Below are 17,736 nucleotides of genomic sequence, written 5' to 3'. Positions count from 1 at the left end.
TCGAGGGGCGTCCCCCACCACTAGCAGATGCAGGCGCAGCAGAGTCCTCAGGTCAGGGGACTCCTATCAAACCGCCTGCTGCAGCGCAATACCAGTGCAACTTGATGTCATCACACCACATTGTCCGGCCCAGTAGCTGTCCAAGCAAAGGAGCCGCAGACCACCCCTAAACACAATGGCACGTTGCAGGCAGCTGAGACACAGATTGTCAGCCCCCCCCACCCCGACCACCGGAGCTTATTTCTGTATGTCACTGGCCGGAACCAGGTCATGACGCCATCCTCTATGTGGCACGCTACTCAGGTGCATAACCAGCGTGCCTATATAACCGTCCCTGTCTGGAACAAGTAACAATGCTCAGCTACCTGAAGATGCCGGTTAGCATCAGTTAGGATGCCCCACGGACTTAGGGGGACATTTACTAAGCAGTGATAAGAGTGGAGAAGTGAGCCAGTGGAGAAGTTTCCCATGGCAACCAATCAGCATTGAAGTAACATCTATAATTTGCATACTATAAAATGATATAGAGCTGCTGATTGGTTGATGGGGCAACTTCTCCACTGGCTCACTACTCCGCTCTTATCACTGCTTAGTAAATGTCCCCCTAAGTTTGAAAAACACTAATGTAGGTGTAGGTGATAGCCCACTTTAAGAAGAAGTGTTCTAATACAATGACAGGAAACCTTTTATTCTACAGATCTTATTGAACCACATGTTCTATCAAACGCTGCTAAATGAAGAATAGGTGTATTTTCAAAGTGTTTACCACTCTAGTAATACTGTATAATGGATAAAAGGAGAGAAATTGTGTGAACTGCTGCTTAGGAAAATAACGTGTCACCTATTGGGAGTACTTAATGGTATTGTGGGGATGGTAGATACTGTATGGTTTGTGTTTGTGATCATTTATTTCCAATATGTTAAATACATGTTTCTCTCTCTTGTAGTGTTTGTGCAGGCAAACAAACTGCAGCAACACATTTTTTCAGCCCACGGACAAGAGGATAAGATCTATGACTGCACACAGTGTCCACAGAAATTCTTTTTTCAGACAGAGCTGCAGGTAACGTATTTATGTGAGTTGTTTTCTGGCCTTCTTAAATGGGCACCTTACTCCAGCCCCTGGATTTCAGGGTGTCCTGACAATTGTCTGGCCTCATGCAGGAAAACATGCTGACCAGTACAAAACTGAAATATTGGTGGCTGGCCAAACTTTAAATTAGTACCCTGAATTAAAATGACCCCAGTGCATGGAAGTTTCTAGGCTTTTTTGCACTCATTCATGTGAACCTAAGATATACTGTAAATGAGTCTACTGCTTTGTAAAGTATATTCCAATATAATTATGCACAATGAACTTACAAACTAAGAACACTCGCATTGTGGCAATGTTGCAGCACAGTAAGGCAGAGATGTAATAGGACTAGATTCAGTTGCTGCTGATGGACCTTCATGTACTGTAGATTACTCCCACTTACTGAATAACAGAGTAGCACACTTCTGCAGGATGTGTGACAAACAATTAGGTAAAGTTAGTCATCTATACTGTACGTATTTAGGTTCCAATTATTATTATGGCAAATATGAGTTACATGTAACCGAGTAGAACAGACCTGAATGGCACTGGGGTGTTCGTAGTTTGAAATTACTGGACCCCTAAATCCACCTCTGCCTGGAACCATAGACCTAGCAACAGAAATCTTTGTCTTCCTGTAGTAAACTAAAGCCATATGTGTAGGTGGCAAGTGCAGGAGTACCTGGAGAAAACTCACGCAAGCATGGGGAGAACATACAAACTCCACACAGTTAGGGCCATGGTGGGAAGTAAAACCATGACCTCAGTGCATTGCGGCAGTAATGCTAACCATTACACCATCCATACTGCCCAATATTTTACACACCGATATACAATATTAGAATTAACATGTAGGGTCTGATGCTGATGTCCACATAGCTGAGCGATTACTTTTCACTGTGCATGCATTACACAGAGTGTAAACACAGAGGTGCTTTTACAGACAGACGGTATCAGAAATGTGGCGGAAAAGTGATGGGCGATCCTGGCCACTGGCTTGAAGTGAATGCAAAAAAAAGTCTGTCTCACGAGCATGACAATTCCAGCAGCTGCATTCACAGCACACAGCCACAGGCATAGGGGGCTAGGGTCAGACAGAGAAATTGCACCTACCATAGGGCTGATGCAATTTTCCGATAGGGCAAACAGTGGTGAGGTGTAAGGATGCAGTAATCGGCTTTACAGAGTGAATGGATGCTAGCGGTGGGCTTCTCAGTCTTTGCACATTCGGCTACTCGAATGTACTCAAGGGAGGGGATTTCTATGCCATTTGCATAAACTCATTGGCGACTGCCAATAGACGCTACTGTCTTTGCTTTTGTGTGTGACTCAGAATCAGGCCCATAATGTGTATAATTCTTCCCCAATTCACCCTCCACTTGTTCACCTATCCCCATAGCTCGTACGCACTCACAGGCAGGGCCCTCTTTCCTCGTGGTCCTCCCTGCACTATTCTTTATTCCAGTGCTCCTTATCTTCCAGTTCCATCCAGTGACTCTGGCTTTGTGTGCTAGTCCTTCATTGGATACAGCTTTAGTGAGTGCTGAAGTGCATCCAGAGGTGTAGCTAGGTGCCATGGTGCCCGGAGCAAGGGTATGTTTTGGCGCCCCCCCCCCACACACACACACACACCCTACTGAATTGGAGGCCTGGCCAACGTGTGGCGGCATGTTACATTTGAAAAGAAGAAATATTTAAAAATCCTAAATTGATGACAGGGATGGTTCTAGAACTTGTGGAGGTAAGGGTGGAAGTTTCCTTTGGTCGCCCCCATGTTTAAAGTAGGGACAGTGTGCATCGAAGGCGCGCACCAAAATATGGGGGCATGGCTTCCTGGGGAAGGGGTGTGGCCACATAATAATACCTATTTAGATCACACCACACAGTATTGTCCGTTATTCACATTACACTACACAGTAATACCTCTTATACACTTTACGCCACACAGTAGAGTCCCTTATACATGTTACACCACAGTAGAGCCACTTACAGATGTTACGCCACAGTAGAGCCGCTTATACATGTTACTCTGCAGATTCTAATGCAGAGAGAGGTGATGCAGCATCAATGTAGAGAGAGGTGCTGTAGCAGCCGGGGCATAGAGTTTCTGCAGCAGCCACGGCAGAAAGAGGTGCTACTTCAGCTGAGGCAGAGAGAGGTGCTGCAGCAGCTGGGGCAGAGAGTGGTATAGCAGGAGAGAAGTAACTCTGCTACACAACTACAAGCAGACAGTGAGACATATAAAAGGGTGGCAGAGCTCCGGCATGTGCCGGCTGTCAGTGTCTCCTGCTGTCGCCTCTGGCCTACCCTGTTCCCTATCTAGCCTCCGAGTCGGTGTCCGTCCCCTCTGCTTCTCCTCCTCCTGCTCTGCGGCTGTCTGTACAGTGGCCCGCGGTATAGTGGACGGAGGGAGGGGGGTGGTCAGGCGGTGGTGCACCCTCTAAATTTTCCAGCGCCCGGAGCTCACGCTCCACTGGAGCCACCCTCGCTACAGCCGAGTGCATCCCTCTCCCGGTGACTCACTGCCCCACGCTTGTCTGGGTATAGTGAGTCTCCCAACATCACCCCATCCGCGTCCTATCTAGTTTGTTGGTTTCTCACTTTGTGCTGTCCAGGGTTATGGATTACATTTACTGTATATCTGATATGTTTATTTTCAATGTTATCTGTATATTGCCTGTATAGTGCTTTAAAAATAAATGATAATAATAATAAAACAACACACAGACATACTGTATATACAGACACATTGAGAATACTATACTCCACAGCTCGCTGCACACATGCACTACATTATGCTCAGCAAGGTGCTCACAGAGAGTGCATCTTGCAGAGGTGACCAGTAGTTAACTCATTCCGGACGCTAGGGTGACATAGTTTCTAGGAGATTGAGATTCTCTGGCTATAATTAGTAATAATGCATCTAACAATTTTTTGCTACTCACTGCAGTACCATCATAGAAACAAACAATATATGACAATCAGCAGGTAGCTTTCTCATTTTAAAATGTGATACTGTGCAATTGGTGTTGTGCTGTTCAGGGGCAAAGTGTACTGCAGGCTCATTTAAACATGAAGAAATCATGACCGGCAACAGCATTCCATCCTTGTTGGAAGAGAGAAACATTCAGTGTTCTGTTTTAGAGCATGCTCAGTGTATTTCTCTTCTGATTTCAGATTTTCTCAGTCCCTGAGCATGCTTAGTTGTGGCTGTCACCAGTTGTCAGGAGCCTTTTGTATAACAGCTTTGCAACAGCATTGTTTACGTGCACTGCAATCTCTGAGTAAATGTATGTGACTGTTAAGGGCCCCATACACTAACGTGTCATGTCCGACCGTCACGTCGCAGGTGATCACCACGGCAACATCCCGGGCGGCAGGATCGCATACGATCCATCGTATGCGGTCCTTTTGCATACAATGTTGCGGACATGATCGTTAGTGCAGCACATTCAATCTAGGGGATCCGATCTGATGCTCACGGGAACGCGGATCGGATCGGAAACACCTCCAAAATGCCCGATTTCAACCGATATATCGTCCCGAAATCGGATGAAATCAGGCATTATCGATCTAGTGTATGGGCCCTTTAGCCTAACCCTAACAGTGCGACCTTCTGGAAACCCTGACAAATCTGCTTTTTAACCACTAGTCCCATTTATTCATTCTTCAGCACTGTTACCTGCACAGCCTATACAGCTACTGTATTTCCTTCTACATACACAGCTTGTTACAAGCCTGCCACAATACCAAGTTGCCTCATTTTCTTTCCATTGCGCCCGACATACAGGGTACATCATCATACTACTACATAAGCATCAGTCTTCCCATATATGAACTTGGCCCTTTTATGGCTCACCTCCCACAGTGTAACCTTCAAAGTGCGCCCAACATGGCTGCCCCATATGGTACACTTGTGGATGGGATGAAAAATACATAGGCCTGATGGTTTTGATGGAACCCTACTCTGAACTATAGGACTCTGAAATCACCCCCATTTTGTGTCATCTCTTCTAGGGGTGGACTATTCCACCCAGGGTAATCCTATGCTGAGCGCCCAAGATGGCTGCCGCACCTGGTACCTTGTGAGGGTGGAATACACAACCCTTGGAAGTTATTACCCAAAATGCCTACACCAATCCTGCATTATGCTTTCTGTGTGCTTAAGGTTTTCTTTTATGTCTGTGTTGCTTGTCTATTGTTGTATTACTCAAATCCTCTGTATCATGTGCACTGTTTTTGATATCTGTAAAGCGCCTTGAGTCCTGTTGGAGAAAGAGCGCTATATAAATAAAATTATTATTATTATTATTATTATCTCTAGCTTATTACAACCATTGCTAGAATACCCAGAGAGGCCTGTGAATAGGAGGACCAATCACAAGACAAAATCAGCAGTATGCAGTTATGAATGTGCCTGTTGATTCTACCACCTATTGCTGCCCATTGAACTTTGCTTATGTTATTATTTGCCAGTTCTATGTTGCAGAACCAGTAGATCTCAAAGGAAAATGACTCAATGTATGGGTGCTCCTGTAAAGAAAAAGGGAGAGGCATTTTGGCAAAATGTGTTGAAGGTGGTATTGCAGCTTTACATAGAATAGTGCCAGTCTAGGTTATATCTAAAGGTGTATACATACATACGGTGCGATGTGTGCTTACGAGTTTGACTATATAGTCAAAATCGTAAGAAAAGTTAGCACATATCGCACCCTGTGTATACAACTTGCGATACCGATGCACACTCCCACGGGGTCAGTATCGCAAGAAAAAATAGACTGTGCAGGCAAGGCAATTTTGACTATATTGTGCACAATCTAGTTTATAGTATAGTCAAATTTGTATATAGTCAAAATACATAGCCAAAATCGAGCCATGGTTCTGGGCTCCGGGGAGTTCAAGAGAAATCGCAAAGTCAGAATCATCCTTTAGCCAGAATCGCACCATGTGTATGCACCTTAAGCTTTATTGTTGTAAGTGGATTTTCTTTCCAATAGATCAGTGGTTCGCGGCACCCTAGAGTATCTTAATTTTTTTCACGGCACCCCTAGGCCAAAATGTTCTTAATGAGAAATTTAGAAAGAAATATTAAATTACGTAAATTGTGTTTATATGTCATCCTTAGGGTCAGTTATGTGGTGAGGGACAGGATCTGCTTCTGTTTGTCCACGTATTTTATGATTGGCAGCCACTAGCACTGGTTTTGCCTATTACATTGTCCATAATTAAGTTGAATTGGTCCTGGGACACCAATCCAGGGCACCCCTGGAAGTGCCTTGCGGCACCCCAGCGTACCACGGAACACAGTTTGAGAACCGCTGCAATAGATCATTGATTTTAAGCAGAAGACGCTTAATAAATACTCTTTCTTCACCATGGTTTTTATTATTACTTTTTTTTCTGCTATTCATCACTAGCTCATGTTCTAGCCATTATATACTTTTCCTCTGTGAGTTTATTATGGTCCGGAGGTAATTTCAGGTGATCAGTGACTTTGTGAACAAAGCTCTTTGATGAGTAAGAGTGATGGTTTTATAGCCCATCTCAGTGTTTTGTGGAAGGTTCGATCAACCAATGTGTCAAGATCTGTAATAAACAGTTATTTTTGCTATATTTTTTCAGCATTTCCTGGCTATAATAAAACATCCACTGTAGTACAGTTTATTTTTTCTTTCTTTTCTTCACATCTGCTTATTTTGTTACCCTGTAAAACTGAACAGAATTACGAAATGTTCCCAAATTTACCACATTCTTATAATTCTAATTCCTGTTAACCATGTATATAAATGTACATAACATTGCTCTAAGCAGATACAGCATAAAAGGGGGAATATAGTGATAGGCGAAGCGAGAATATTATTATTGGAGTGTTGCACAGATGGGGGTTTGAGTGAGCCTGCACAGGGATACTGAGAGATGGAAATAGACGAGCAGAGGAAGCATAGATGTTCTACAGTATTTAAGGACACAGGAGTGTGAAAGGGAGGGTTGGGAAATATTTTTTTATTTTAATAAACTTTTTATAATCTTTTCAGACATGTGATGTTTCATTGCAGTTGATCCAGTATGTGTAGTGTTGCATGTTTAAGTAACATGACTAGTAGAAGAATTACCTCATTTGAAAAGCAGCCCCCCCCCCTTCCCCCTTACATAAATCTACTGCATCTTTTCCATTGATGACTTAACTAGAACTTCCCTTCCACCCATCACACACAGGCACGGGTAACTATGGCATCCACTCATACTGGCTATCTGGTAGCAGTTTGGGAATTTGTTACTAGCAACCTATGCTGTATGATAGCTATTTTCCTGGAATCCTGTCTTCAAATACAATAGATTTCAATTAAAATTGAATGCGCAAAGTCGCCCCCTATCTGGATTTAGAGTTGAAAATCTGAATGCACAAACATCAGTACACTTGCACCCATTCCTGCAAAGTGGGAGCGCAGGCTCCCAAGTTTTCTACTAGGAGTAGTTCACATTTTATGAGTTTTTTTTCTTTGCTGTTTGCTAACTACTACTACTTTTGAGCAATGATATTCCAAATACGATCTTTAGTACATTTCTGAGTTGGATTGTTTTCTATTGAAAGCACTTGTGAGTTGGTTCGATTGGTTATTGCTAATACATTACTAATTTGCAAAACTTCTTTAAACAGAAATAACTGCCGTGTGTTTGCGCCGCTGCTTTGCTGCTTGGTTTAGCCAACCTTGGTGAACAATATTATGAGCTATTAGGTGGTTAAAATTGACTGGAAATAAATGTTATTGAGGTTAATAATACTGTAGAAACAAAAAAGGGCCCAAATGATGTGATTTTAGCTGTTTTTATCAATTCTTGAAAATAAAAATAAAATATAGGCAAAACTAGAACCAAAACATGAGGTTCGGCGCACATCTCTACTAATTCTGCATTCATCATGGGCTGACAACAATCACTAAAATCAAACATCTGGAAACCTCCCTCTACAAATCCTGCATTTGTCCCTATGGGGAACATTTACTAAGCAGTGATAAGAGCGGAGAAGTGAGCCTGTGGAGAAGTTGCCCATGGCAACCAATCAGCACTGAAGTAACATCTATAATGTGCATACTATAATATGATACATAGCTGCTGATTGGTTGATGGGGAAATTTCTTCACTGGCTCACTTCTCTGTTCTTATCACTGCTTAGTAAATGTACCCCTATATGTCTTAGTTTTAATAATTTGCTTAATTATGTAAGTAAAGCAGAAAAGTTCTTCTTTTGTAGTCTGTTTTTATTGAAACCAATAGCCGTTGTACATATGACGACAGGAATATGACCACAGGAATTATAACTAAACAAGCCTGTATAAGGGCTAATGTTCTTTGCAAGCTGGCAAAATGTAAAATAACAAAATGGAAATTACACACTAACCATAATCTAGTGATAGAGAAGATAGAAAAAAGAAGTAGGGTTTTTAAAAGGAAAAGAAAGAAGGGGTTTCTGTCATATCTATTAAGGTACAACAACAGGAGGGTTTTGGTGTGAGTGGCATAATTCGAGGACTCCTTGAATCTCAACTAGTCATATACCAGGTTGCAGTGAAATCAGAAGATGACAGCTTATTGAAAGACATAAGATCTTCCATGGCCATAAAGAAATCAACCCTCAGGAACCACCGTGAGATAGGGGACTGGACAGGATCTCCAGAAACAGGGGATGGTCACTCTCGCCACATTCTAAAGATGACGAAGGAGTGATTTCTTAAATTGGGAAAGGAGTATGTCCATTAGGTTGAGTAACCCAAACTTTGGGTGTGTTAGGTAATGGTAATCCAGTAATAGCTTCTTAGACTCTTCCCAACGTCTGCCCAAAGCCAGCCAACATCGGACAGTGCATCAAATCTGTTTGCATTGTTTCATTTGTATATAAGGAGAGTGGAGTAAAAAAACGCGGTTACTTCTCACTCAATAAGTCTTGTCAAAACATTGATGTCTATTCATTTTATGAAGATAGAGAAGCCTGCACTAGCAAACAGCCCAGAATTAACAAAGCCCTTTACTTGGTCCATAGTAGTCGTTTTAGTCCTTAGCATGGGATATTTATCATGAGCCTATGGTAAGGATCAAAAAGATTGTTGTGCAGTCTGTCCTAAAGATTTTGTTCGTTTTCTGCTATTTGCTAGTGCCAGCTTTTTTGTACATTTTTTTTTTTTTTAGACCTTATCGTCTGTCCTGAACCAAACTCGGCAGGGTTATACGTAACAAATACTAACAATGGGGGTCATTCCGAGTTGTTCGCTCGGTATTTTTTTCTCGCAACGGAGCGATTGGTCGCTAATGCTCATGCGCAATGTCCGCAGTGCGACTGCGCCAAGTAAATTTGCTATGCAGTTAGGTATTTTACTCACGGCATTACGAGGTTTTTTCTTCGTTCTGGTGATCGTAATGTGATTGACAGGAAGTGGGTGTTTCTGGGCGGAAACAGGCCGTTTTATGGGTGTGTGCGAAAAAACGCTACAGTTTCTGGGAAAAACGCGGGAGTGGCTGGAGAAACGGAGGAGTGTCTGGGCGAACGCTGGGTATGTTTGTGACGTCAAACCAGGAACGACAAGCGCTGAACTGATCGCAGATGCCGAGTAAGTGTGGAGCTACTCAGAAACTGCTAAGAGGTGTCTATTCGCTATTTTGCTAATCTTTCGTTCGCAATTTTGATAAGCTAAGATTCACTCCCAGTAGGCGGCGGCTTAGCGTGTGCAAAGCTGCTAAAAGCAGCTTGCGAGCGAACAACTCAGAATGACCCCCAATGTGCTGTAAGGATATTCTGGCAACAAGAGAACAGACTGGACATCAGTGTGAAATGCTATTTAAAATGCATGAAAATAACACTCTTTATTCCATGCACCTGCAATGCGGCTGCTTGTAACTATCTCTGGATCCCTAAAGATCCGTATCCCCTCTTGTTCTCAGTGCACAGAATTGTGTATTTCCCAGCTTGCTTGATCACCACAAACCTACCTTTCCTTTAGCAGAGTGCTATATTATGTACCTATATCACAAATAGCTTATCAGCAGCAAGAACATTTTTATTAGTTCTTCAGTAAATATATTTAATTTCAGCTGTGTCCAGATGTAGAAATCCGTCTGATAATTTGGACATCTGAATGAAACCGTCAACTGCTGTGTACTGTATCATGAGAAATAATTATCGTCTTCCCTTGATTGACTTTGCTCAATCAGGCTGCTCAAGTTCTCAACCTGAACATACAAGGAATTCACAGCGCTATCTTTTATTGTAGTATTTGCAGCTAGGCACAGCGTGTAACATCCTTTCTGCCCTGAAGCTACACCTAGTAGGGCTCCAGAGTTTAGGAGGAAGCAAGCCGGAGAGAGAAGGAGAATGCTGAGTTCTCTCTAAAAGGCTGAAATGTTAGAGAAGATGAATTGTGCTTAAAAGCAATGCTGGCGGTGTCGTCATTTAGAACAAAAAAATAAAACCGAGGTTTTAAGCTTTTTCTGAATAGCTAGGGTAAAATAATCCTTTAAAACCATGTTATTTTAAACTGTGGCAAAGAAACGAGCAAGCACTGCCATTAGCAGGATTGTTGGTGGGGAGAACTTGGTCTCTCCAGGGGCACAGTACATTTACATTTCTTTAAAAACTATCTGCCAATGAAAGAAATGATTGCAGGTAAAATTATACTGTACATGGCTAGCTTCTGTTTTTTTTATGTGCATAGTTGTCAACTGTCATTTCCAGGGAACAGTCATGGTTTTTAGAATGTTTTTTCTCCTGTCTATGTCCATGCTTATATAAACTTACTGATTAGTTGTACATTGTAGAACAATGGCCCTCATTCCGAGTTGATCGGTCGCAAGGCGAATTTAGCAGAGTTACACACGCTAAGCCTACGCCTACTGGGAGTGTATCTTAGCTTCTTAAAATTGCGACCGATGTAATCGCAATATTGCGATTACAAACTACTTTGCAGTTTCTGAGTAACTTCAACCTTACTCTGCCTGTGCGATCAGTTCAGTGCTTGTCGTTCCTGGTTTGACGTCACAAACACACCCAGCGTTCGCTCAGACACTCCCCCGTTTCTCCAGCCACTCCTGCGTTTTTTCCGGAAACGGTAGCGTTTTCATCCACACGCCCATAAAACGCCGTGTTTCCGCCCAGTAACACCCATTTCCTGTCAATCACATTACGATCGCCGGAGCGATGAAAAAGCCGTGAGTAAAAATACTATCTTCATTGTTAAATTACTTGGCGCAGTCGCAGTGCGAATATTGCGCATGCGTACTAAGCGGATTTTCATTGCGATGCGATGAAAAATACCGAGCGAACGACTCGGAATGAGGGCCAATACCTGCTGTCATATACATCATTTTTAAATGATGTGGCTGCCACCTTACCAATGGGTGCAGGGCGTGCGGTGCCCACACCGCACAGTCTGCACCCAATCACTGTATGTCTCCATCAGTGCAGCAGATATTACTGGAAATATGGCGCAGGCTTCTGGAGTTGGGCACATGGGTAGTAGACTTTAACACAATGCCAGAGTCTACTGAAGAATCTGCTGGTGAGAGGGGAGGGGGGACACAGCAGTGACGTGCCCCCGTCCTTACAGATCACACTGCTTACACACAGCCCCCCCACCTCACAGATCACGCTGCCTACACACAGCCCCCTCCTCACAGAGTAAGCTGCCTCTACACAGCCCCCTACTCACAGGGGATGCAGTCAGGTTCCCGGCTGTCGGGAACCCGGCGGTCAAGAATCCCGACACCAGAATCCCGACACCAGTTTGAAAGCCGACACCGACATACAGAAAGGGAGCAATATCCCGGCACCGCAATACCGACACATGGGATTCAGAATGAGGAGAGACCGTACTGCAGCAGAGGTAAGCCACGGGGGAAGGGGGGGTTAGGTTTAGGCTGCGGGGGGAGGGTTAGGGTTAGGCTGTGTCCCGGGGGGTTAGGGTTAGGCTGCGGGGAGGGGGGGTTAGGGTTAGGCACCCCTGTCTGAGAGTTAGGATTATGCTACGTGGTGGGAGGGTTAGGTTTAGGCTGCGGGAAGGGGGGGGGTTAGGTTTAGGCACAAAGTGGGAAGGTTAGGGAAGTGGGGAGAGGGTAGAACACCCCTATCGGTCTTTCTATGTTCGGTATCCCAGCGTCTGTATTTTGAGCGCAGGCCACGCCCCCCCCAGGCAAATCTGATAGAGCCTTACTGGGTCAGTTTTCTATGCAGCATTATTGGCTGCAGCACAGCCCCGCCCACAGCTTCTGCAAATTTGGTAACATATGACTATGAAACTTAGTAGAATAATAGAAAGAATATAAATTCTAAATATCTTCTTTGTACTATTCTAATAATTTTTATAGTCAAAACTGTGAAGTCTGACCAGGGACGTGTGGTGAGGTAAATGGCAGAGGAGGCACTGGCTAGTATCAGAGCCAGGTCTACACACACATACTGTATATGAGCCTGAGGGTACATGTAGGCATTATACACAGGTGCAGCAGTATATACTGCTGGGAATTTGGTAAGTTTTGATCAGAGATGTATATAGTCAAAACTAGGGATGAGCGGGTTCAGTTCCCTGAGAACCAAACATAACGTCCCGAGCCTGGATCCGAGTCCGGCTCGGGACTTCCCGCCAGACTCGGAAATCAGAAACGAGGCAAAACGTCATCATCCCGCTGTCGGACTCTCACAGGTTTTGGATTCAATATAAGGAGCTGCGCGTCGCCGCCATTTTCACTCCAGTTCTGGAAAGTGTCTCCTCAGTGTCTGTGCGGGAAAGTGGTGTGGAACGTGGGGTGGCGACCTGCTCTTTTGTGTCATTTCAGTGCTGTCTTGTGCTGCATCAGTCCAGTGGTGGTGTCTTGTGCTGCACCAATCCAGTCACAGTGGTGGTGTCCTGTGCTGCCATAAGTCCAGTGCTGCTGTATAAGTCCAGTCCAGTGCAGTGGTGCTGTCTTGTGCTGCATCAGTCCAGTGGTGGTGTCCTGTGCTGCCATAGGTCCATTGGTGGTGTCCTGTACTGCCATAAGTCCAGTGGTGCTGCTGTATAAGTCCAGTCCAGTGGTGGTGTCCTGTGCTGCCATAAGTCCAGTGGTGGTGTCCTGTGCTGCCATTAGTCCAGGGGTACTGTCGTGTAAGACCAGTCCAGGGGTACTGCCGTATAAGTCCAGTCCAGGGGTACTGCCGTATAAGTCCAGGGGTACTGCTGTATTAGTTCAGAGGTACTGCCGTATAAGTCCAAGGGTACTGCCGTGTAAGTCAAGAGGTACTGCCGTATAAGTCTAGTCCAGTGGTGCAGCCATATAAGTCCAGTGGTACTGCCGTATAAGTCCAGGGGTACTGCCGTATAAGTCCAGTCCAGGGGTACTGCCGTATAAGTCCAGTCCAGGGGTACTGCCGTATAAGTCCAGGGGTACTGCCATATAAGTCCAGTCCAGTGGTGCGGCCGTATAAGTCCAGGGGTACTGCCGTATAAGTCCACCAATATTGTGCGTGCATTACATCTGGGCAAATTCCAGCCCGTCCTATGTTTTGGACATACAATTAATTTGGTGGTGCAGAATTTTTTGAAAAATGAAAAGGGTGTGCAGGAGATGCTGTCGGTGACCCCAAAATTGCGTACCACTTTATACATTCAGCCACTGCGTGCCACTCCTAGATGGGCCAGGAATTTGTGCCGCACACTTGTGTCACTTCACTTGTGTCACTTAGCAAAGTCAACCAGCTACCTCATTGCACCTCTTTTTCTTCTTTGCATGATGAGCTTTTTGGGGCCTAGTCTTTAAAAGTGCCAGCCTGTCTGCCACTGCAGTGCCACTCCTAGATGGGCCAGGTGTTTATGCCGCACACTTGTGTCGCTTAGCAAAGTTATTCAGCAACCTCGTGCAACCTTTTGGCCTAAAAACAATATTGTGAGGTGTTCAGAATAGACTGGAAATAAGTGGAAATTCATGTTATTGAGGTTAATAATACAGTAGGATCAAAAATGACCCCCAAATTCTGTGATTTTAGCTGTTTTTGTGTTTTTTTGTTTTCAAAAATCATCCAGATCCAAAACTAATACCCGAAAGGGTGGTTTTGGCAAAACCAATCCAGATCCAAAACATGAGCGAGGATACAGATCCAAAACACAAAACACGAAAAGTGCCCGCCCACATCTCTAGTCAAAACTCAGGTGTATATAATAGTATGACAGGAAAGGCTCTGCTTTGCCTCTCCACATGTCACTGAGTCTGACAGGGAGCATGACAGATTAGGCTCTGTCTCCCCTGACTGCACGTCTCGGGTGGAAAGAGGCAGGACACAGGCACTCCCCCCCCTCCCCCCCTGTTGATCCACACCTGCAGGCATGAATATGATGCAACGGTTGTATTGTTTTTGAGTGGGAAAGGGGGACTGTATGCATTATGAACATTTTGGGTGGACATGAATTTTAATATTCAAATTATGGTTTCTATTCTGTTCATTTAATTTACAGTTTGTTAATTATATAGGTCAGTTGACAGGAAGGGTGAGCTGTGCAGGGACGACTGTTGCTAACTACCATTAATAAGAAGTGTAATTGGTTTTTTAAATCACAATTCAACCTAAGGAAACGTACTTTCACGCAACTGAAAGGGGAGGAGCTCTGTGAGTCTGGACTGTACTGAGCATTTTGAACTGAATTGAAGAAATTGGTGAGGATTTCCCTCTAATTGTGCACCTGCACTGATTGTGGCCACATCATTCACTATAACAACATCATTCCAATGGAACTCATGCAGGACTTCTGCTATATTAGTAAATTATACCATAGGCTTTTATAAATGCCAGCCCAAGGTGAATAATAGGTGTTCGAGCACAGAAGGCTTACGCCCTCTTTCTGTGCCTGAAACTGCCAGCTTGCTGCCATGCTTATGGGAATTAAAAGTGCGCACTGGAGGGATGTAGTTATGTGACCGGCGGACAGGAGGCCGCAGGGCACATTACCTCCCCCTACATCCTGCACCCTCACAATCCTGACGGTTGGCATGCCGACCAACAGAGACTATTTCCACTCGTTGGTGTCCACAACACTCATAGAGTGGGAATAAAACCCGTGGTGACCTCAGGTCGCCACCGAGCCCGTAGTATGGCGAACCCGAAAGGGGCTTGTTGTGCTCCAACCCCCCCCCCCCCCACCACCACCACCACCACCATCGGCATTCCACTGCCGGGATACCGGCGACAGTATGCTGTCCGACGGTCTGACCAATGGGCATGCAATACACACCCGCACTGGAGTTCTCTGCAAAATTACAGTGTTTACTGACCACTGTTTCAGGGATGACGTTTCACTTTCCCAAGATCCCAATATGGAATATTCATTTAAACAATATAATCTGAGTGGACGTTAATGTATTATTTTCATATATTTATTATTATTATTATTTTTTGCAATCTTTTCATAGTTGCCAAGATTACAGTATAATCACCACTATGCAAACATTGCAGAGAATGTGTGTCCTTCGCAATGCTAAACATTTGAATTTCCAATTATTTAATAAAAATCCTCCCAAGCTGGATTAGGGACAGCCGGCATAACACTGAACATTACGGAGGAGCTGCTGTAACATCTCATGTGATTGTTTGAAAATGTGTATTATGCAACGTGTGTGTTTGTGTTTAATTACAGTTCAGCCATTAGATTATATAGCTGCAGGGAGAATGCTAACATTATTTAGCCAGTAAATTGTAGTTTTACGCTATGTCTCCGAATGGATTGAACAGTATTTTTTACATTTTACATTTTAGCATGTTAGCAAAGCATTTATGAGATTAGCATTTAGACCTCGTTGCCATGTGCTCAGTTATAATTCATGAATTCTCCTGTGGGAATTGCTTATCTCTTTCAGTAGAGTTAATGTATTTCTGCAGGGACCTGCTGGGAGCACCCCATATCGCCTGCCTCCTGGTCTCCGTCTATGCAATGACTCTGTTGGGTGCCTTTTCTGTATGGAAATTTCTTGACCTCTTGGGAGCTAAAGAAAATTACATTTTGTGAAGGAATTTCTTTGAATTGAAATTCATTTTAGCACTAATGTTAACACTTACCTAAAGTAATTTATGTTTTAGTGTTATCTCTAAAATACTGTCATAATGCCTCTATAACATCTACTGGTAACATACAGCAGTGACAGTTTGAAGTCAGAATAAGGTCATTTGTTTAAACCACAGAAAAGTGCCTTTTACATAATTTTGCCCCTATACGTCTCCAATGTGTATCATATACAAAATATACAATAGCTTAGCCTAGAAACTGTCACCAATTTAATTTAATTCAGTTGACTAATGAGCACACGCCAAATGGGTGAGTGCTTAGTTATTTCCAGTGTAGTAGTAAGGATGATGAAGAGACGGGGATGATAGAAGTGTTCCACAGTGCTTACAGGAATTGGGATTGTAGAGGGTCTCCAGTAACAGGTGTGTACAGTATTTGGGTAATACTGGTACTGGTAGGCTGTTTCTTACCTGCATGAAGCTGTACCTTGGGAGTACTTTGCAGAAAAAAAAGGTTCTCTTCTTATTATCTATTATATTATCTCCAAACATTTCTAACAGACATCACTCACCTCTGAGCTGCAGTTTGGTATCCACCGTAAGTGAAGCACCAGTACTCTTAGGCTGGGTACACACTGAAGCGACGGGCATTTGTTCCGACATTGTAACGAATGCCCATCAGCGGGGATTGCCAGTACACACTGGAACGATGTTAATGAAGGACGGAACGACAACGTCCCGTCCTCCGTTAGCATAAACAAGGACACTAGCGATGGACGTTAGATTTAATGTGCAGCACATCAAACCTAGTGTCCGTCGCTTGCGACTGCGGGAGCATGCAGTCCTGGGTACACACTGAGTGATGTAAGCGATAAGTCGCTCCAAAATGGCATTTTGGAGCGACATCGCTCTTTATATACCACTGCCCATTGTTCCAGCTCAGAGTTCCAGTGTGCCATTCTGATTGTTGAGGTTGTAGATAGGGTGATTATAGCAAGTAGCAACAAGAATATGTAGCTAGTAGCAACAAGAAAATGCTTCACTTACAGTTAGAGATGTGCGGTTCGGTTATCCAGAAATCTGAATAGACCTGAATTTTGTGGATCTGATCCCACTTCGGAACTTCACGCAGTTCAGAATTTGGATTGTAAATACAAATTTTGGGTTTTCGATTGCAAAAATTACAGGATTTTAGCTGTTTTTATCGATTACTTACAGAAGAGAGGTCATGTGTCTCTGAATTAATTATAACTGTTGCGATGTATACAATTATGAAAACTGTCAAACAAGTCCTACAGTTCACAATATGCCATATTTAGTGCTGCCAGTATACATTATGCCATACAGCATCCCAGTTCAAATTAATGCCACTCAGTGTCCCAAGTACATATCATACCATATTGTAGTGCCCTCAGTTCATATTCTGCCACACTACAGTGCCCCCAGTTCTTGTTATGCCACATCCAGTGTTCTGTACATCCAGTTCATATTGTGCCACAATTATAGTGCCCCCATTCATATTATGTCACATTGCAGTGCCCCCAGTTCATATTATGGAAACTTGGCCCCAGTACATTATCATTTCCACTACATACAGTATACTCCCCTTACCAAGTAAAACATTGACTACACACACACCCATTACCAT

General features: G+C 43.8%; 1 protein-coding gene across 6 annotated transcripts in view; it reads left to right on the top strand.

The window, feature by feature from the left end:
* The window catches only part of ZNF521 (zinc finger protein 521), a 452,135-nt gene that overhangs the window by 380,561 nt on the left and 53,838 nt on the right, over nucleotides 1-17,736 (top strand). For 5 of the 6 annotated variants that reach the window (XM_063923628.1, XM_063923622.1, XM_063923624.1 and 2 more), the window contains one exon: nucleotides 948-1,063. In XM_063923628.1, the coding sequence (XP_063779698.1) occupies nucleotides 948-1,063 (116 nt within the window). Of the gene's footprint in view, nucleotides 1-947; nucleotides 1,077-17,736 lie in introns of all 6 variants that reach the window. The other variant, XM_063923623.1, reaches the window with a different exon arrangement.

Source organism: Pseudophryne corroboree, chromosome 5, assembly GCF_028390025.1.
Source record: "Pseudophryne corroboree isolate aPseCor3 chromosome 5, aPseCor3.hap2, whole genome shotgun sequence".
NCBI lineage: Eukaryota > Metazoa > Chordata > Amphibia > Anura > Myobatrachidae > Pseudophryne > Pseudophryne corroboree.
This window is presented reverse-complemented; position numbering and strand designations above follow the sequence as displayed.